This window comes from Lynx canadensis, chromosome C1 (assembly GCF_007474595.2).
Source record: "Lynx canadensis isolate LIC74 chromosome C1, mLynCan4.pri.v2, whole genome shotgun sequence".
Lineage (NCBI taxonomy): Eukaryota > Metazoa > Chordata > Mammalia > Carnivora > Felidae > Lynx > Lynx canadensis.
The window spans coordinates 104,935,082-104,956,538 of NC_044310.1; the positions used below are offsets into that span (position 1 = coordinate 104,935,082).

The following is a 21,457-nucleotide window of genomic DNA, read 5'->3' on the forward strand; positions in this document are numbered from 1 at the left end:
CCTAGTACCTAGAGTAATGCCTGCTACATAATAGGCATTTGATAAATATTTTTGAAATCATGAGTAAATGGCTGCCAACTATTCATTTTGGCACCTGTTTTGTTCTTGAACCATACTTTAAAAACCTTTTTTTTTTTTTTTAACATTTATTTAGTTTTGAGAGACAGAGCACAAGTGGGGGAGGGGCAGAGGGAGCGGGAGACACAGAATCCGAAGCAGGCTCCAGGCTCTGAGCTGTCAGCACAGAGCCTGACATGGGGCTTGAACTCACTAACTAACCATGAGATTGTGATGTGAGCTGAAGGTGGACGCTTAACTGACTGAGCCACACAGGCACCCGTTTGCACCATACTTTAAATCTAACAGTCGTTACCTAATTTAATACTCACAACAACCCAGAAGCATACTAAAAACTTCCATTTTGTACATGAGAAATCTGAGGCTTCAGGTTATAACTGAACACTGATTATAACTTGCACAAGTTATACAGCTGATAAAAAGCAAAGTCAAAATTTGTACCCACATCTGAAGCCATGTTCTGGTAGTCACTGGGAAAGATGGGGATAGTTAGGAGAGTAAGTAACATTTTGTACTATCACTATTATTGAAAAAACAATTCGTGATTTGTACTCTGCTGATAACAAATTATCAGGGATCTTCAGGTAGGAAGGAAGAATTTTTACTGTGATGTATCTTCATCTTCAGTCTTCATCTTTACTTTTCTGAACCTCCATTTTCTCACATTCCATAGTGAATCTAAGTGAAGAACAGAATCGAGCCTCATCCTGATACTCCTAATTAGCAGCTCAGCATCCAGTTTTTGAAGAAAAACAGTCAACACACTTTCTTTTAGCTGAACTTTCTTTTTTTCACCTTAATTACAGGAGCCTTCATGATACACTCTTGGCTGCACTCTAGCAGGTTCACATGAATTGTTTTAATAATATGTTTTGTGGGTTTTGTGATTTGGAGAAGCTCCTTTAAGGTGAAACTGAGACTAAGAATATTGCATACTAACACAGCAAGAAGAGGTTCACAAGTTATGTAAAGAGGGATTTTCTTCAAAAGATTAAATTTTTTTACGTTTTCTGTTTTATCCTGTAATGAATACTTCCTCTGTTATTTTAGATAAGACAGGGGGAAAGAAGTTCTCCAAAGAATTTGAAGAGGCAAGTTCCAAGCTCGAGGAATTTGTGAATGGTCTAGATAAGCAGGTGAAAAATGGGCCCTCACTAACAGAAGCACTGGAAAATGCTGGAATTTTCTATGAAGCACAGTACAAAGAAGTAAAAGTGGTGGCCAATGTAAGTAATAATTAAAGCTAACATGTATCAATTGCTTACTATAAATCAGCGACTGTTAACTATAAGGGTTCTCTAACTCCAGGGGTAAACATTATTTCCTCCAGTTCACGAATGAAGAAGTTACTTTTAAAGAAGAAGAGTGACCCTTGTACAAAGTGATAGAGCCAGCAAGTGGAAGCGTCTAAATTAAGACCTGGTTCTTTGTGACACTAAAGTTCACAGATACCCTGACTGTTGAGCTTTGCTATGAAGCCTTATGTTTTAGCATTTCAAAGGGCATGTGCCAAGCTACTGTTTCAGGATATAGAATTGGGCAGAAGTATATACACTTTCTTGTTTCACCACAAAACTGGATGGAGACATTCTGTTACTAGTGACCTCTGAAAGAACCTATCTGTTTTATACTTATTTTTTTTAAATAGTTTTAATTGATATATATGGTTATAAAAGCATACAGTAGAGTAGATCCCACCAGTCCCACTTACTAGAAGCAATCCCTTTTATCTCATTAGCTAATATTCTTTGACATTTACCTTCATATTTCTGAATAATATGCCTATATTGTTCTTTCTTGAGTTATCCTATTTAAGAAATATCTGTTAACTTCTTGGTATGACAAATGAGGCTTTCACGTATATGCCCCTTCCTCCTTCTCCCAACATTATAGAACCCTTATATTTAATTTTTTATTTTTTATTTATTTTTATTTTTTAATTTACATCCCAGTTAGCATAGAGTACAATAATGATTTCAGGAGTAGATTCCAGTGATTCATCCCCTATGTGTAACACCCAGTGCTCATCCCAACAAATGTCTTCCTTAATGCCCCTTACCCATTTAGCCCATCCACCCATCCACAACCCCTCCAGCAACCCTGTTTGTTCTCCATATTTATGAGTCTCTTATGTTTTGTCCCCCTCCCTTGTTGATATAATTTTTTGCTTCCCTTCCCTTATGTTCATCTGTTTTGAATCTTAAATTCCACATACGAGTGGAGTCATATGATATTTGTCTTTCTCTGACTGACTGATTTCGCTTAGCATCATATCCTCTAGTTCCATCCTTGTAGTTGGCAATGGCAAGATTTCATTCTTTGTGATTGCCGAGTATGGGACACCTGGATGGCTCAGTCGGTTGAGTGTCCGACTTCGGCTCAGGTCATGATCTCACAGCTCGTGAGTTCGAGCTCCTCATCAGGCTCTAAGCTGTCAGCAGAGCCTGGAGCCTGCTTCAGATTCTGTGTCTCCCTCTCTCTCTGCCCCTAACCCACTCGCTTCCGTCTCTGTCTCTCTCAAAAATAAATACACATTTTAAAAAAAAATTTTTTTTAGAAAGATTTCATTCTTTATGATTGCCGAGTTAATACTCCATTGTATATATATATACCACATCTTCTTTATCCATTCATCCATTGATGGACATTTGGGCTCTTTCCACACTTGGGCTATTGTCCATAGCGCTGCTGTAAACATTGGGGTGCATGTGCCCCTTCAAAACAGCACACCTGTATCTCTTGGATAAATACATAGTAGTGCAATTGCTGGGTCATAGGGTAGTTCTGTTTTTAATTTTTTGAGAAACCTTCATACTGTTTTCCAGAGTGGCTGCACCAGTTTGCATTCCCACCAGCAGTGCAAAAGAGATCCTCTTTCTCTGCATCCTCGCCAACATCTGTTGTTGCCTGAGTGGTTGATTTTAGTATAGAACTCTTTTAAATCTGTTGATTACCTTCATAAATGGTAGTACTATATTTAATGTTTTTGACCACTAACTCTAGAGTCTCCACTTTGAAAATGCGGTAATTATTCCCTCTCCTTTCCCATTAGTTTTCATCCTTGCCTTCAGTTTTCCAACTTCGGTGAACTTTAGTTTTACACTGTCAACATTGGTAATATTTACATTTCACTCTGTAATCATAATTGTTACTTCCTTGCTCTAAGGGCTGAAAATTAATACAAACAAAGCTTAACAGTACAACTGTGTAAACGTTGTTCACCGTTAAGGTCTTGTGGTAGCTATGGTTATATTAGAGATTTTTAATTTTTTCCTAGGATTTTTTTTTTGCATTGTTTGCCTTCTCATAGCCTTTTTTTCTTTCTCTAAATTCTCTATCTCATCAAATATTCTCAGTTCACATTTTCCTCCAGAAACTTCCCTACCTGAACTTCTGTTCTCCTGCTCCAGTTTTAAGTGGCTAGATGTCATGCTAGGACTACTCTCTAACTGATACTCTTATATTTTAGCAGTTTATATTATAGATTTATAATATATAGATTATATATTTAGCACTTTATTTTACAGATTCCATGTCTTTTTTTTTTTAATGTTTATTTTTGAGAGAGAGTGAGAGTGCGAGCAGGGGAGGGACAGAGACAGAGGGAGACACAGAATCTGAAGCAGGCTCCAGGCTCCCAGCTGTCAGCACAGAGCCTGACGCAGGGCTTGAACTCACGAACTGTGAGATCATGAACTGTGAGATCATCACCTGAGCCGAAGTCAGGCCAACTAAGCCACCCAAGTGTCCCTCCATATCTTTCTTTTTGGTTTTCTGTCCTGTTTTGGTGGAGCACACTCTCAGTTCATTTCCCTAAAAGGAGGCTTGTGAGAGAGAAATTTTTCTGAGTCCTTAGATCTCAAAATGCCTTTATTCTGTTTTCACATTATTAGTTTGGGTGGTATGAAGTCTTTGCAAGACCCTTTGTAGGGGACTATTTTTTCCTGTCTGGAAGCTTTCAGGGACTCTATCCATAGTGTCCTGAAACAATTACAATGATTTATATATATATGAGGTTTTGTTTTTCATTCATTATGGGTTGTTTGAAGGGTTCTTTTAGTCTAAAGATGGGTGTTCTTCATTTGTGGGATTTCTTTCTCTTCTGTGTTCTCATGTTTTCTCAACCTTGATCTTTTTGTTCTGCTTTCTGGAAGATCTTAAGGTGTTTCCTCTCTAGCTATCTTGGCCTTTCTCTTTTATGATCTTAGCTTTTATCAAAAATCGGATAATATCTCTGTCCACTTATATTTAAGAATGAGGTATTAAAGGGGCTCCTGGGTGGCTCAGTTGGTTAAGCATCCGACTCTTGGTTTCAACTCAGGTCATGATCTCACAGTTCGTGAGATCGAGCCCCTCATTGGGCTTTATGCTGACAGTGCAGAAGAGCCTGCTTGAGATCTTCTTTCTCCTTCTTTCTACCCCTCCCCTGCTCATGCTCTCTCTCTCTTCTCAAAATAAGTAAGTGAACTTAAAAAAAAAAAAATGAAGTATGAAAAAATTGAGAGGCTTTCTCTACATAGATAGGGATTATTTACTCATGGGTTTAACTAGTAAAGTCTGAAGGTGAAGAGTTGACTGTTACTTGGGGCAAGAGTTGCCCTAAGTGTCAGAAGGTTGGAATTTTTTTGCCAGGAAATTGTCATTCTTTAGAGAGGTCACAGTTTTTGCCCAAGGCCTAGTGCCTTGGCTACTGACTATGGAGATTGCGAGGGAGGTAGTACTGAGGCTCTGGGGGGTCACACTCTTAATTAATTATCCTGATTTCAACCCCACTACTCACTCTACCCTTCTGTACTTATCATTTCCTACATAAAAGCTGCTCGGGGATTCTGCAAGTCAGATCAGCTCCTTTCCCCCTCTGCGTACTCCTGACCTCATTTTTCTCTCCCCCTGAGTCGTCACTTCTTTCTTACTCTTCTATTCTCTTTCTGTCTTCTAAAAATTTGTAGAAATGTTTTCCCAGGTATCTAATTATTGGTTTATACCTTTGTATTAAAAAAAATTTTTTTTAATCTTTATTTATTTTTGAGAGAGAGAGAGACAGAATGTGAGCAGGAGAGGGGCAGAGAGAGCAGAGAGGGAGACACAGAATCCGAAGCAGGCTCCAGGCTCTGAGCTGTCAGTACAGAGCCCGACGCGGGGCTCAAACTCATGAAACGCGAGATCATGGCCTGAGCTGAAGTCGGACACTCAACCGACTGAGCCACCCAGGCGCCCCCCCAAAAAATAAAACAGTGTACAGTTAGGTCTTGTTTTTGTTTTATTGTTGTTTTCAATCCAATCTAATAATCTTTGTCTCTTAATTGGAGTGTTTATTGCATTTATTGATATGCCTGAATTTAAGTCTACCATCTTGATACTTTCTTTTTGTGTTGTCTGTCCTTTGTTTCCTTGTTACACCTTTTTTTTTACTCAAAAAATTAAATTTTTTTTTTTCAACGTTTATTTATTTTTGAGACAGAGAGAGACAGAGCATGAACGGGGGAGGGGCAGAGAGAGAGGGAGACACAGAGTCGGAAACAGGCTCCAGGCTCCGAGCCATCAGCCCAGAGCCCGACGCGGGGCTCGAACTCCCGGACCGCGAGATCGTGACCTGGCTGAAGTCGGACGCTTAACCGACTGCGCCACCCAGGCGCCCCTACTCAAAAAATTAAAAAGGTTTTTTTTTAATATTTATTTTTGAGAGAGAGAATGTGAACAGGGGAGGGGCAGACAGAGAGGGAGACACAGAATCTGAAGCAGGCCCTAGGCTCTGAGCTATCAGCATAGAGCCAGATGCGGGGTCGAGCCATGAGATCATGACCTGAGCCGCAGTTGGACACTTAACCAACTGAGCCACCCAGGCACCCCTACTCAGAGATTTTTAAGGTTAAGTTTATCTCTTTTACTTTCTCTCTTTTCTTTATTTTTCTCTCCCTCCTTCCCTCTCTCCTCCCTATCTTCCTCTCACTCTCTCAGTGTTTGCTCTAGGGATTCAATATACGTTCCTAACATTTCCTTAATTATCTTAATTTAACATTAGCTTATTATTATATCTTAAATTAATATCCTATTGTTTCATATTTAATGTAAGACCCTTAAAATAGTAGGATTCCCTTCCCCCCAGGCCTTTGTGCTGTTATCTATTTTACTTACATATATTTTATATAGTTTATACTTTTTTTTTTTAATGTTTATTTTTTAAGAGAGAGACAGCATGAGTGGAAGAGGGTCAGAGAGAGGGAGGCACAGAATCCGACACAGGCTCCAGGCTCTGAGCAGTCAGCACAGCTCAGATGGCCATTTTCTCCCAATATCTCTTCACATGGTCTTTTCTGAGTGTGTGTCTGTGTCCAGATTTCCTCTTTCTATAAGGATTGGGGCCCATGCTAATGACCTCATTTTAATTTAATTACCTCTGTAAAGACTTTAACATAATGTCACATGTGGAGGTGTATAGGGTTAGGACTTCAACATATGATTCTGGAGGGTCACACCCCCATAGCAAACTGCTTGATGTTTTTCACAGACTTTGGGAAATTCTAGACTGTTATCTGCTCAAGTATTGTTTCTATTCTGTTCTCTCTCCTCTCCTTCTGGAGCTCTATTAACATGTATATTAGATCTCATCACTGAGCTTTTTTATGTTCCTTTCTGTGTTCCAAGTGTTTTTTTATGTTCCTTTTTGTATTTTCCATCCTTTTTCTCTTTAGTGCTTCCTTTTAGATATTTTCTATTAACCAGTCTTCTAATTCATTAATTCTCTTCTGTTGAATCTTATCTGTTGTTAAACCCACCTATTAGTTTTATTTAGTTGACTTGTTCACTTCTAGAATCACCATTTGATTTTTTTTTCCTCCCATTATCACCCTCCCCCCCCATTTCTTTTTAGAGAGAATTTGATTTTCTGATAAAATTCTGCTGATCTTTTTTCTTCATCTTTATCTTTCAGTTTTTCATTCTGTTTAAAATTTTGAAACATTCTCATACTTGTAAACATCTTAAGTACATTATGAAGACATTTTTTTTCGAGAATCATTTGAAACTAAGTTGGTGACGTCCCATCACCCCCAAATATTTTCATTTGTGTTTTCCTGCCAGACAATTATATTCTCCTTTATAAATGTAAAGTATAGCCATTTAATCAGGAAATTGATACATTGACATACCATTATTATATAATACTTAAACCCTATTCAGATCACCAGTTTTTATGGCAAAAGATCCTGTCCAGAATAATATTACATTTATTGCATTTTTATTTTCCTTTGATCTAAAACAATTCCTCTCTCTTTTCCTTGGTTTTCATGTTCTAAATATGTTTGAAGATTATAAGTCAAAATATTTTGTACAGTGTACCCCAGTTGAGATTGATTAACTGATTTTTAATTTACATCCAAGTTAATTAGCATAGAGTGCAATAATGATTTCAGGAGTAGAATCCAGTGATTCATCCCCTATGTGTAACACCCAGTCCTTATCCCAACAAGTGTCTTCCTCAATGCCCCTTAACCATTTAGCCCATCCCCCTACCCACAACCCCTCCAGCAACCCTCCGTTTGTTCTCTGTATTTAAGAGTCTTATGTTTTGTCCCCCTCCTTGTTTTTATATTATTTTTGCTTCCCTTCCCTTATGTTCATCTGTTTTGAATCTTAAATTCCACATATGAGTGAAGTCATATGATATTTGTCTTTCTCTAATTTCACTTAGCATGGAACCTACAGTTCCACGTAGTTGCACATGGCAAGATTTCATTCTTTTTGATTGCTGAGTAATACTCCATTGTATATATATATATACCACATCTTCTTTATCCATTCATCCATTGATAGACATTTGGGCTCTTTCCACACTTGGGCTGTTGTCGATAGTGCTGCTATAAACATTGGGGTGCATGTGCCCCTTCAAAATAGGACACCTGTATCCTTTGGATAAATATCTAGTAGTACAATTGCTGGGTCGTAGAGTAATTCTATTTTTACCTTTTTGAGGAACCTCCATACTGTTTTTCAGAGTGGCTGCACCAGTTTGCATTCCCACCAGCAGTGCAAAAGAGATCCTCTTTCTCTGCATCCTCACCAACATCTGTTGTTGCCTGAGTTGTTCATGTTAGTCATTATGACACGTGTGAGGTGGTATCTCATTGTCATTTTAATGTGTATTTCCCTGATAATGAGTGATGTTGAACATATTTTCATATGTCTGTTAGCCAAATGGATGTCTTCTTTGGAGAAGTGTCTATTCAGTGTCTTTTGCCCATTTTCTTCACTGGATTATTTGTTCTTTGGGTGTTGAGTTTGATAAGTTCTATATAGATTTTGGATACTAACCCTTTATCTGATATGTCATTTGCAGATACCTTCTCCCATTCCATCAGTTGCCTTTTAGTCTCGCTGATTGTTTTCGCTGTGCAGATGCTTTTATTTTGATGAGGTCCCAATAGTTCATTTTTCCCCGTTGGGATTTATGTGATTTTTTTGTGTGTGATCAGATTTATGTTAATCATCTTTAATAGGAATATCACATAATTGATTGTATTCTTCTCATCACACAAGTTTGATGTCTTGCACTACCTGTTATATTTCTTTTGATATCTTGTTAATGTAGTGTCTTCCAGGCTTGTCCATTGAAAAGTTTTCACTTGGTAATTGCTATGGATCGAATTGTGTACTCCAAAAAGATGTTGAAGCCTTAATTCCTAGTATACATGAATGTGACCTTACTTAGAAGTAGGGTCTTTAGGGGCGCCTGGGTGGCGCAGTCGGTTAAGCGTCCGACTTCAGCCAGGTCACGATCTCGCGGTCCGGGAGTTCGAGCCCCGCGTCAGGCTCTGGGCTGATGGCTCAGAGCCTGGAGCCTGTTTCCGATTCTGTGTCTCCCTCTCTCTCTGCCCCTCGCCCGTTCATGCTCTGTCTCTCTCTGTCCCAAAAATAAATAAACGTTGAAAAAAAAAGTTAAAAAAAAAAAAAAAAGAAGTAGGGTCTTTAGGGGCGTCTGAGTAGCTCAGTTGGTTGAGCATCCGACTTTGGCTCAGATTATGATCTCGCCTTCTGTAAGTTCGAGCCCCACGTCGGGCTCTGTGCTGACAGCTCAGAGCCTGGAGCCTGCTTCAGATTCTGTGTCTCCTTCTCTTTCTGCCCCTCCCCTGCTTGCACTCTGTCTTCCTCTCTCTCAAAAATAAATAAACATTGAAAAAAATTTAAAAAAAGAAAGAAAGAAATAGGGTCTTTGCAGATGTAACCAAATTAAGTTGAGGTCATGGGCCTTAATGCAATATAACTTGTGTCCTTATAAGAAGGAAATTTGGATACAGACAACACACAGAGAACATCATATGACAACCAAAACAGATAACTGTAGTGATGCAGCTGCAAGCCAAGGGGCATCAAGGGTGGATGGCTACCACCAGAAGCAAGGAAAAGGTAAGGAAGGATTCTGGCCAGTCTCGAAAGAAGGATAGCCCTGCTGACAGCTTGATTTTGGACTTCTACCCACCAGGAGACAATAAATTTCTGTTGTTTTAAGCCATCTAATTTGTGGTACTTTATTACCACAACCCTGGGAAAGTAATAATTAGTGTTTTATGGGGAGGTATTTGGAAACTATGTAATAAATATCTTATTCATCATTAAACCTTCAATTTATTCATGTATTTAGTCATTATGGACTATTAGACTCTTATTTATTCAATGTTTTAATTCATTACTACCAATAATTATTGTGATGTTCAAATTGAACCAGATTTGGCCAGTGGGAGCTCCTTTCAGGCTGCTTTCTGTGTTCTTTTACATGTCCCTATCATTTTTTTGAGCATTTCATTACTTTTGGAATGAGGTGTTCCACCCTACCTTGCATTTTCTGCCAGGCCCTGGAATCAGACATTTACCAAGGAGCCTGCATTCCTTTTCATGAAAAACTATTTAGAAACCAAGATCTGAGTACTAGGTGTACTCATTGATGTTGGGATATCACAGCTTCCAGACCATTTCCTACAGAGGTGGGAAATCAATGTTTGTATGTAATTTCTGTATCTGCCTATATATTGGAAACCATGAGTTCACATTTTTCTCTCCAATCCCAATCCAACACCACAGGATTCATTCTAGTGTTCTCCCTTTCCCCATTTGTAATTGCTTTTTCTTTTTCTTTCTTTCTGTTTTTTTTTTTTCATGTTTATTTATTTTTGAGAGACAGAGTGGGAGCATGGGAGGGGGAGAGAGAGGGGCAGACACAAAATCTGAAACAGGCTCCAGGCTCTGAGCTGTCAGCACAGACCCAAACATGGGGCTCATGCTCACAAGCCATGAGATCATGACCTGAGCTGAAGTCGGATGCTTAATTGACTGAGCCACCGAGGTGCCCCTATAATTGTTTTTTCTAACAATACAAAACCTTATCCCCCTTATTTTCAACATAATCACTCACTTGATCCATCCCTGTGTGTAGCCAGACTTCCAGCACATCTATCCCTCCTCATCTACCTCTTTGAGCCCAAAGCCCAAAGCTTTCTCTGTGTCTTGGCTAGGCCTCAGCATCCCAAGCAGTGCCTTCCTGCCATGCACACGTACTCCTCTCCCATTTTGCCTCCGTTATCTTACTTTAGGCTACCCAGTCTCTCTCTTTAGCTACAGCTAACAGATTTTGGACTAAAGTGTTCAAGATGGGATTTATCTCTATTTTCTCAAACATGTGAAACAACTATTTGGTTTTGGTCAGATAATTCCAATATTGGCTTCACCTGTTATGAATCTGTTTCTAGTGTCTTTTTTCTTTTAGGTCATTTAGTCCTATGTCTTGGCATGCTGGCTAATTTTGTGTTGAGTGCTAACATTGTATGTGAAAGTATTTATAGTCTCTAGATGACTTTTCTTTCTCCGGAGAGGATAAACCCTGTCCTTCACTAGGTGGGTATTGTGAGAACTGATTGTATTAATCCAGTCTGAAACTGAACTGACTTGGGCTGAATTGCAGTTTGAGCACAACTTTGTCATCTTCTGGTTCTTCCCAACTTCTAGGACATAGAGTTTCCCCACTGAGAGGCTGACGTTATCACTAGGGCCCCTCCTCTGTTGCAGGATTTGAACTCTAATCCTTGTCTCCTCACCACAAGGAGGTGGTGTTAAACTACTCTTTTCAAAGTTTTCTGTTTGGCTTCTTAATTCCCTCTTCTTCAGAATTTAGCAAATATCTTAATGGGGAAAAAACAGCATATTGTTGAGCCATTTCTGTCCCTTCTCTTTCACCAGAATCTTGGCCTTTCAGGTCTCTAATTTTTAGGTGTACAAATCAACAAGACTGTTAAAAGTTCTGCTTTTTTTCTTCATATTTAATAGTGGCCCTCTGCCTTGTCCTTTCGCCTGAGTTCTCAAATTCTTGCCTGGTTCGCCAAAATCAGCGGAACCCTGAGAGAAAAGGCAGCTGCAGAACGCCAGCTTGACTTTTCTCACAGATTCATGCTATGGGGTTTGTCACTTAAGGTTTGGTGTTCTCAGCACTCTCCAGCACACTGAAATGTGTGTGTGCTCATGCATGTGTCTGTCTGGCTGTCCTAGTTGTTCTTGGTGGGAGCGCTGCTCCACTGCAGGCTACTCAGGTATATCCAGAAGCAAAAGCTCAACTCTAGCACATTCTTTTCTGTTCCATTTCTTTTTTTTTTTTTTTTTTTTTTAAAGGGGGCACCTGGGTGGCTCAATTGATCAGGTGCCCGACTGCAGCTCGAGTCATGATCTCATAGTTTGTGAGTTCGAGCCCTGCACTGCATCAGGTTCTATGTTAACAGCTCAGAGCCTGGAGCCTGCTTCGGATTCTGTGTCTCCCTCTCCCTCTGCTCCTCCCCCTTCACACTCTGTCTCTCTCTCAAAAATAAATCAACGTTAAAAATTTTTTTTTAAATAATGCTCCTTGGGGCACCTGGGTGGCTCAGCTAAACGTCTGACTCTTGATCTCAGTTCAGGTCATGATCTCATGGTTTGTGAGGCCCGTCTGCACCTTGGGCTCCACACTGGGTGTGAAGCCTGCTTAGGATTCTCTCCCTGTTCCTCTGCCCCTCCCTTGCTTGCACACAGGCATATGCACATGGTTGCGTTCTCTCTCTCTCTCTCTCTCTCTCTCTCTCTCTCTCAAAGAAATAATGTTTCTTGTTCAATCTACCAAAGTGATCTCACAATCTAATGGTCCAAGAGTCTTAACAAAAGAAAAAGACAGACAATTTTAGGGTATTGGTATTAAGATAATTAGAGCAATAGAATTTAAGCCAGGTGATAAAGGTTAACATCAACAATGGCGCATCATATTGATTATATGTACCCTTGATATGACATGGTGATAATAGTGCTTTACCTCTGTGGTCTTCCTCCCAAAAACCTATAATCCCAGTCTAATCAGAAGGAAAACATCAGGCAAATCTTATTTGAGGGACAGTCTACAAAATACCTGACCAATACTCCTCAAAACCGTCAAGGTCATCAAAAACAAGGAAAATCTAACAAACTTACAGAAAAGCCTAAGAAGACATGACTACTAAATGTACTGTAGTATCCTGCATGGATCTTGGAACAGGAAAAGGATATTAGATAAACACTGAGGAGGGGCGCCTGGGTGGCTCAGTCGGTTAAGCATCTAGCTTCAGCTCGGGTCATGATCTCATGATTCGTGAGTTCAAGCCCCATCCTGGGCTCTCATCCTGCTGACAGCTCCTGGCCTAGAGCCTGCTTCAGAGTCTGTCTCTCCCCTCTCTCTGCTCTTCCCCTGTCCCCCCATTCATGCTCTGTCTCTCTCTCAAAAATAAATAAACATTAAAAAAAATTATTTAAAAATTGAGGATATCTACAAGTATATGGACTTAAGTTAATAATAATTATCAAAATCAGTTCATTAATTGTGACAAATGTATCATACTAATATTAGAGATTAGTAAAAGGGAAAATTGGGAACTCTCTGTATAATCTTTATAGTAATTTTTTATACCTAAAACTTTTAAAATCAAAAGTTTAGGGGCACCTGGGTGGCTCATTCGGTTAAGTATCTGACTCTTGACTTTGTCTGAGGTCATAATCTCATGGTTCATGATTTTCGAGCCCCACATTGGGCTCTGCGCTGACAGCATGGAGCCTGCTTGGTATTCTTTCTCTTTCTCTCCCCCTTTCGTGCTTACTCTCTATCTCTCTCTCAAAATAAATAAAAATAAACTTAAAAATAATAATAAAATCAAAAGTTTCTTTTTTTCTTTAATTTTTTTAATGTTTATTTATTTTTGTAAGGCAGCTATGCTCACCACTATACCACCAATGCCTTTTAATGTTTATTTTTGAAGGAGAGACAGCATGAGGAGGGTGGGGAAGGGCAGAGAGAGGGGGAGACACAGAATTCGAGACAGGGTCCAGGCTCCAGGCTCCAGGCTCTGAGCTGTCAGCACAGAGCCTAACATGGGGCTCGAACTCACAAACTGTGAGATCATGACCTGAACCAAAGTCAGACACATTACCAAGTAAGCCACCCAGGCACCCCTCAAAAGTTTATTTCTTAAAAAAGTCCACACTGTTTGACCTCCCAGGCTGTAGTACTTTATGGATTTGATTTTTGTCTATCTTCTTAGTCATTACTGTGTCTCCAGTACCTAGAAGATTGGCCAGCACATTTAAACTCTCAATAAATATTGGTTTGGTAAAATGGATAGAAAAGAGCAAGGGAAGATTAAGTACAGATAGCCTCAAAGTTTCTAGCTTGGGCAACTATATGGATGATAATATTCATTTAAGGAAAAAAGCAGAGACTGGAAACTACTCCATGATTGACAGATTTGTTTTTTATTTTGTTTTTCAATGTTTATTTATTTTTGAGAGAGTGTATTCGCATGAGTAGGGGAAAGGTAAAGAGAAGGGGGTACAGAAGATCCCAAGCAGGCTCTGTGCTGACAGCAGAGAGCCCGATGTGGGGCTCAAACTCCCGAACCGTGAGATCATGACCTGAGAAGTCAAACACTTAACTGACTGAACAACCCAGGTGCCCTGGGGTTTTTTTTGTTTGTTTTGTACCAGTGCTATAGTTAATAATAATGAGGAAATCTGGTCAAAGTCAAAATAGTAATGTCTTAGTCCTTTTCTCAGAGGAGTAACTCTTCTTTTTCTCTTTTAGGCATACAAAACCTTCGCTAATCGAGTGAACAATTTAAAGAAGAAGCTGGATCAATTGAAGTCAACCCTTCCTGATCCTGAAGAATCACCAGTCCCTTCCCCAAGCATGGATGCTCCTTCTCCAACTGGTTCCGAGTCTCCTTTTCAGGGAATGGGAGGTGAGGAATCCCAGTCACCAGCCATGGAGAGTGAGAAGTCTGCCACACCTGAGCCTGTGACAGATAATCGTGATGTGGAAGACATGGAACTCTCAGATGTGGAAGATGATGGGTCAAAAATCATTGGTATGTCCTTTATGTAATTAAAGGGCACCTTGTTCCTTATGTATTTTCTTTTCCCACCAACGAATCTATCACAAGCTGGTATTAAGAGCAGCAAGATTAGGGGCGCCTGGGTGGCTCAGTCGGTTGAGCGGCCAACTTCGGCTCAGGTCATGATCTTGTAGTTCGTGAGTTCTAGCCCTGCATCAGGCTCTGTGCTGACAGCTCAGAGCCTGGAGTCTGCTTTGGATTCTGTGTCTCTCTCTCTCTGCCCCTCCCCTACTTGCGCGCGCACACGCTTGCGCGCGCTCTCTCTCTCTCTCTCAAAAATAAATAAACATTAGGGCCTCTGGGTGGCTCAGTCGGTTAATCATCAGACTTCAGCTCAGGTCATGATCTCGAGCCCTGTGCTGACAGCTCAGAGCCTGGAGCCTGCTTCTGATTCTGTGTCTCCCTCTCTGTCTCTGCCCCTTCTCCTTTCATGCTCTGTCTCTCAGTAATAAACATTAAAAAATTTTTTTTAAATAAATAAACATTAAAAAAAAAAGAAGAGCAGCAAGATTAGATTAGAACAGCAGTGTATCATTATCCCGGTTTAGGATTTGGTATGCCACATGGGCTAAGAATCATTGCTCAAGATCTGTTCTGTTCAATATGGTAGCCACTAGCTACTTACTTGTGGCTGTTGAGCATTTGAAATGTGGCTTGTCCAACTTGAGATGTACTCTAATTTAAAGGTACTTACTGGGGAAGGGGGCGCCTGGGTGGCTCAGTCAGTTAAGCATCCAACTCTTGGTTTCAACTCAGGTCATGATCTCATGGTTTATGGGTTCAAGCCCTGCATCGGGCTCTCTGCTGTCAGTGTGGAGCCCACTTTGGATTCTCTTCCACCGTAGCTCTCTGCCCTTCCCTGCCCGCCCCACTCAAAAATAAGTATTTTTTTTTAAAAAGATACACACTGGATTCTGAAAACTTAGTACCCAAAATGAAAATATCTCAATAATTTTTATATTTATGTTTTTTAATTTTTTTTTTAATGTTTATTTATTTTTGAAACAGAGAGCATGAACGGGGGAGGGTCAGAGAGAGAGGGAGACACAGAATCCGAAGCAGGCTCCAAGCTCTGAGCTGTCAGCACAGAGCCCAGCGCGGGGCTCAAACTCACGGACTATGAGATCATGGCCTGAGCCGAAGTCAGACGCTTAACGGACTGAGCCACCCAGGCGCCCCAATAATTTTTATATTTATAACGGAATGAAAATATTTGAGAGATGCTTAGGTAAAATATATAATTAAAGTTAATTTTACTTGTTTCTCCCTTTTTTTTTAAGTCTATTTATATTTATTTTGAGAGAGAAAGAATGAATTCCAAGCAGGCTCAGAGCCTATCCTGATGGAGGGCTTGAACTCAGCTGAAAACTGTGAGAACATGACCCGAGCTGAAATCTAAGAGTTGGACGCTTAACCAACTGAGCCACCCCAACACCCCTCTACTTTTTTTTCTAATGTGGCCATTAGAAAAGCTAAACTTACATGTGTGGCTTGAATTACATTTCTGTTGAACAGCACTGTTCTAGAAGGAGGGGCACTTATACTCTTGACCTTCCAAGATTCCAAAGCCATGCCCCTGGCTGGCTCAGTCAGTAGGCGTGTCTGTTGATCTTGGAGTGGTGAGTTCGAGCTCCACACCAAGTGAGGAGATTACTTTAAAAAAAAAAAAAAAAAAAAAAAGTCTCCCAGTCTTTCCAGTACCCAGCTGGCTCAGTCAGAAGAGCATGTGACTCTTGATCTTGGGGTCTGGAGTTCCAGCCCCATGTTGGGTGTAGAGATTACATACATTCTAACTAACATATATACACATGCACACAAACAAAATTAACCTGGATTGGTGCATTGTTTCTCTGACATCCCAAGCTTTATAATCATTCTTGTTAGGCAGTTGGAGTTTTGTTGGATTTAATGCATAAGTTTCTATGTCTTAGAAAGCTCTCAGGTTAATGGAAAAGAAAAGACAGGGTAATTTATGACTATAAATATTGTAACTAAAAGAACACGTGTGCCAAATAACATGATCCCAGAAATGTACAAATTTAATACACAAATACTAAGAAAATGTAAATAAGTCTTTAAAAAGATAAAAAATGAATTTGGGAAATTTATTTTAAGCAGGTGTTGAAGGAGAGAAGCAACATAAAGAGTATGGCTTATGTAAAAATGATGAAGTGAGTGAATGATTTTTCTCTAAAGCATTGTGCTTTATACCCCCAAATCCAGATATATTAGGACACATTTCATACTGGAAGTCAAGTCTGGAAAGTAATCTCCTCACCTCTTTTCTTTAAACAGTAGAGGACAGGAAGGAAAAACCTGCGGAGAAGTCCGCTGCTTCCACTTCTGTACCCACAAAGCCAACAGAAAGTATCTCCAAGGCCTCTTCGTGTACCCCAGTGCCTGTGACCATGACAGCAACGCCCCCTCTTCCAAAGCCTGTGAATACTTCTCTTCTGTCCCCTTCTCCAGCACTGGCTTTGCCAAACCTGGCTAATGTGGATCTGGCAAAGATCAGTTCCATCCTTAGTAGCCTGACATCAGTCATGAAAAATACTGGTAAGTAAGCCCCATAAAGAAGATAAAAGGCTTATTTTCATCTTTCTAATTGAACCATCATCAGTCTGGGTTTTTTGTTGCTTTTTTCCCCTTAAATTAACAGTGATTTTTTTAAGTCAAAAAACGAATACATGGTCATTATAGAAAAATAAAATAAGGGAATAAAATAAATAACCTGCAACCCTACTACCCTGAAAGACACTAGTTGTGTCTAACTTTACCAGTGTGTGTGTGTGTGTGTGTGTGTGTGTGTGTGTCTGTGAATGTTTTGGTAGATTAAATATTTGTAATAATTTTTCTTTCAATAATTGAAGCATATTGTATATGAACTTATCTAAGCCTTTATTACTAGACATCTGATATTTTTGTAATTTTTCACTGTTTTAAAGAATACTGTAATGAACCACCTTGATGCTAAAATCTATGCACAATCCTTCCTAAATGGTTGATGAGTATATAGGGCTTTTTCTTTCCTTAATGGAAATGTTAATGAAAATACACACAAGTAGAGCACCTTTGTGTACACATCATTCATCTTCAACAGTAGAAACACATGGCCACTCTGGTTTCTGCTGTGCCTTACCCAATCTTGATAATTTTGAAGAAAATCCCAATTACTTAATTTCTTTATAAAAACTTAAATTTATATTTCTCATATAAAGACCAAAAAAACCCATACAGTTTGGTTTTTTTTTAATATAATTTATTGTCAAGTTGGCTAACATACAGTTTGTACAGTGTGCTCTTGGTTTTGGGGGTAGATTCCCATGATTCATCGCTTACATACAACACCCAGTGCTCATCCCAACAAGTGCCCTCCTCGATGCCCATCACCCATTTTCCCCTCTCCCCCCAGCCAACATACAGGTTTTTAATCTTTTCATGTTATACTAAAATGATCACCAAAAATGTACTATTTTATGTACCAAGCACATGAAAGTTCCCTTTGTTTCTCAGCCTCTCCAGCACTATTTTGTTTTATTTTAATCTTTGTCAAATTCAGTCTTAAAAGTCATTTGTTTTGGGGTGCCTGACTGGCTCAGTCAGTAGAGCATGCAGTTCCTTTTAAGTAATCTTTACATCCAATGTGGGACTCAAACCCACAACCCTGAGATCGAGTCGCACACTCCACCAACTGAATCAAGCCTGGTACCTCAAGCATGCAACTCTTGATCTCAGGGTCATGCGTTGAAGCCCTACATTGAGTATAGAGATTACTTAAAAAAAAAAAAAAAAAAAGTACCTTGTTTTCATTTATGTTTTTTTGATTAACAATGTGATAAAAACTTTTTCATTTTTATTTTTCTTTATGAAATATCTACCTATTCATATTTTTGTCATTCAAAAATTATTCTTTTTTTTTTATTATATACCCTTTTTTTTTCTGAATTAAAAATTAACACAGTGTTTTAAAATATAAAGATGTAGGAGCACCTGGCTGGCTCAGTTGGTGGAGCATGGGACTCTTGATCTCAAGGTCATGTGTTCAAGCCCCATGTTGGGCATGGAACTTGCTTAAAAAAATAAATAAAATATAAAGATGTAAAGGAAGTTGCTTATATGATCTCATTTTAAAGGCCTTTTCAAAAGCATCAAAAGCAAATAATTTATTAATCACATAGAATTATGCAGTGGGTTGAGTTACACAATTGGAATGGCTCTGATCATAATGAGCCAGCAATATTTACTGAGCACCTACAAGATTCTGTGGTGTTGATGCCATTTGGTAGAAAGAAAAGAAGTAGGTTCCCTAAGTCTCTTTTGGCTCTCAAAACTAAAAAATACATCTGAAAGTACTTGTTTACTTTAGGGGTGTTCAAAGTAGACAGGAGCAGATTTTAATCTAATTTTCATATTTTTTCCTTTGTACAAGCCATGATATGCCCTATTTGTGGATCTGTCACAGAAGCATTCCTGTTAAACATACCAAACTGGTTTGAGTGAGTGGAAAGTTATTGTGAATTTAATGGTCATTTTGAACCGCATTTTCTTGAGTTAATCTTTCTGCCACCAGGGGTCAGTCCTGCATCAAGACCTTCTCCAGGAACTCCTACAAGTCCCAGCAACCTCAGCACTGGCCTGAAAACACCTGCACCTGCCCCGACAACATCTCACAATCCTCTGGCAAATATCCTCTCAAAGGTGGAGATCACCCCAGAGAGCATTCTGTCTGCTCTTTCCAAAACCCAGACACAGTCAGCCCCTGCACTGCAAGGTAAACTGACCTGTGCCACAGGGACTTGAATTGTGATTGTTTGTCTCTGGCTTAATCCTGGGTTCCAGTTCTGAAGCATCCAAAGCCATGAAATGTATAATACAGTTAGTTCATTGTCTTATTTATATTTCTTATCTACAAGCTGGCATTTATAGGATTAGAAACTGTCAAAGCTGAAAGAGACAAAATACCATCTGGTCTAATCCCCTCCTTTTCAGGTGAGGAGAATAAGGCTCAGTGAGGTGATGTGACCTGCTTAAGGTTACAAATTTATCTACTCAGTGATGAGTTGAGACTAAAAGCCAGATTGCTTGACTGGATTCTAGTATTCTTTTACCTACACCATGAGCCCTCTAGGGGCTGCATTTATTCCAGCTCTGAGGACCGGTTAGTATATGTTGAGGCTTATATTTTTAATGTTAACCAAAGCTAAAGACAGTAAGAAAGGTCAATCTACCATCAAAAATCTTATGAGAAATGATTTTCTTTTTTTATGTCCTAATTTAGAGGCCTTTATTTGTAGGTATAGCACATCTCTGTACCTGTAATCTCTACCTTATTTGAACCTAGTATACTTTGTTAATTACCTGTTTTGTGTCTAAAACTGCTTTAATATTTTTTCATAAAACATACCTGCTCTCTGTTCTCAAAACCTCCAGATACAAGCACAATCGTTATTTAGCACCTCAGTATAATTATGCAGTGAATTATAAATATCAGAGCAGTATCTTCAATACAATGATTTAACTCTGTATCAAAGTTCTCAACCAGGAGCCTCCGGGGGACATTAATAATACTTACAGCTTTTCCTTTCAGTAGATTATGACACCAGCGTCATGTGGACTTTCTCATCAGGCAAAATTTGAACAGAACTAGGTGTTCTGACAGAATGTGTTTTGGGGGACCCCAGAAGACAATCTTTGTGGAGTAACTGGGTGGTTCATCACCTTTCATTTCCTTGTGGAAAATAGAATGCTTGACTTTTAAGAAACTTTATCCAGCAACTTAAATAGATGCATTTTTAAAAGCCTATAGAGGGGCGCCTGGGTGGCGCAGTCGGTTAAGCGTCCGACTTCAGCCAGGTCACGATCTCACGGTCCGTGAGTTCGAGCCCCGCGTCGGGCTCTGGGCTGATGGCTCAGAGCCTGGAGCCTGTTTCCGATTCTGTGTCTCCCTCTCTCTCTGCCCCTCCCCCGTTCATGCTCTGTCTCTCTCTGTCCCAAAAATAAATAAACGTTGAAAAAAAAAAATTAAAAAAAAATAAAAGCCTATAGAGATTCTAAGGGATCTCTTAGAACTTTGCTCTGATTGTGTCACCCACAGCCATTATTGACAGATTTTTAACACAAAAGAATGACTTCAGTGGGCAAAAAGTCCAATAGAGTATGGCCCGTTAAGATTGAAGAAAGGTGCTGTGCCTGGGTGGCTCAGGCAGTTAAGTGTCTGATTCTTGATTTCATCCCAGGTCATGACCTCACGAGTCTGGCTTTGCACTGACAACGTGCTCTCTCTCGCTCTCCCTCTCTCACTCTCTCTTAAATAAGTAAACTTTAAAAAAAAAATCAAAGAACAATATTAATATTTAGTGGTAAGGGACTATATCACCTATTATCAGAAATCTGAGTAGTGTCTATCTTAACAAGATGATCTTTTGAAGAAATCCCACAGTATCTGAAAGATATGCTGAAATATCTTAAAAATCATGACGTCATATGTCATGTTCTAGTGCTTGAGGACTTCTGATTTTGGTATGAACAGTGGCTGCTAAGAATTAAATCAAACTGTTAGGAGGGGGAAGTTATATAGCCAGAGAACTTTTCGGAAATGAAACATGTTTTTTGTTTGTTTGTTTCAGCAGGATAATTGAAATAATATTTCAGTTATTCAGATATTAGTGAATATTGGATAACATGCACCATTAAATATATAACTTTATGGCAGTTAAAAATGTTCCAAGGATGGGGGCACCTGGGTAGCTCAGTCAGTTAAGTGTCCGACTTTGGTGTAGGTCATGATCTCACGGTTCATGAGTTTGAGCCCTGCATCGGGCTCTGTGCTGACAGCTCAGAGCCTGGAGTTGCTTCAGATTCTGTGTCACCCTCTCTCTGCCCCTCTCCTGCTCACACTCTGTTTCTGTCTCTCAAAAACAAATAAAACATTAAAAAAAATTTTTTTTTTAATGTTC

General features: G+C 39.5%; 1 protein-coding gene across 4 annotated transcripts in view; it reads left to right on the forward strand.

Annotated features, from left to right (window-relative positions):
• The window catches only part of RPRD2 (regulation of nuclear pre-mRNA domain containing 2), a 101,762-nt gene that overhangs the window by 72,988 nt on the left and 7,317 nt on the right, over window positions 1-21,457 (forward strand). For all 4 annotated transcript variants that reach the window (XM_030324467.1, XM_030324465.1, XM_030324464.1 and 1 more), the window contains 4 exons: window positions 1,129-1,304; window positions 14,192-14,474; window positions 16,797-17,057; window positions 19,072-19,272. In XM_030324467.1, coding sequence (XP_030180327.1) covers window positions 1,129-1,304; window positions 14,192-14,474; window positions 16,797-17,057; window positions 19,072-19,272 — 921 coding nt within the window. The remainder of the gene's footprint in view (window positions 1-1,128; window positions 1,305-14,191; window positions 14,475-16,796; window positions 17,058-19,071; window positions 19,273-21,457) is intronic.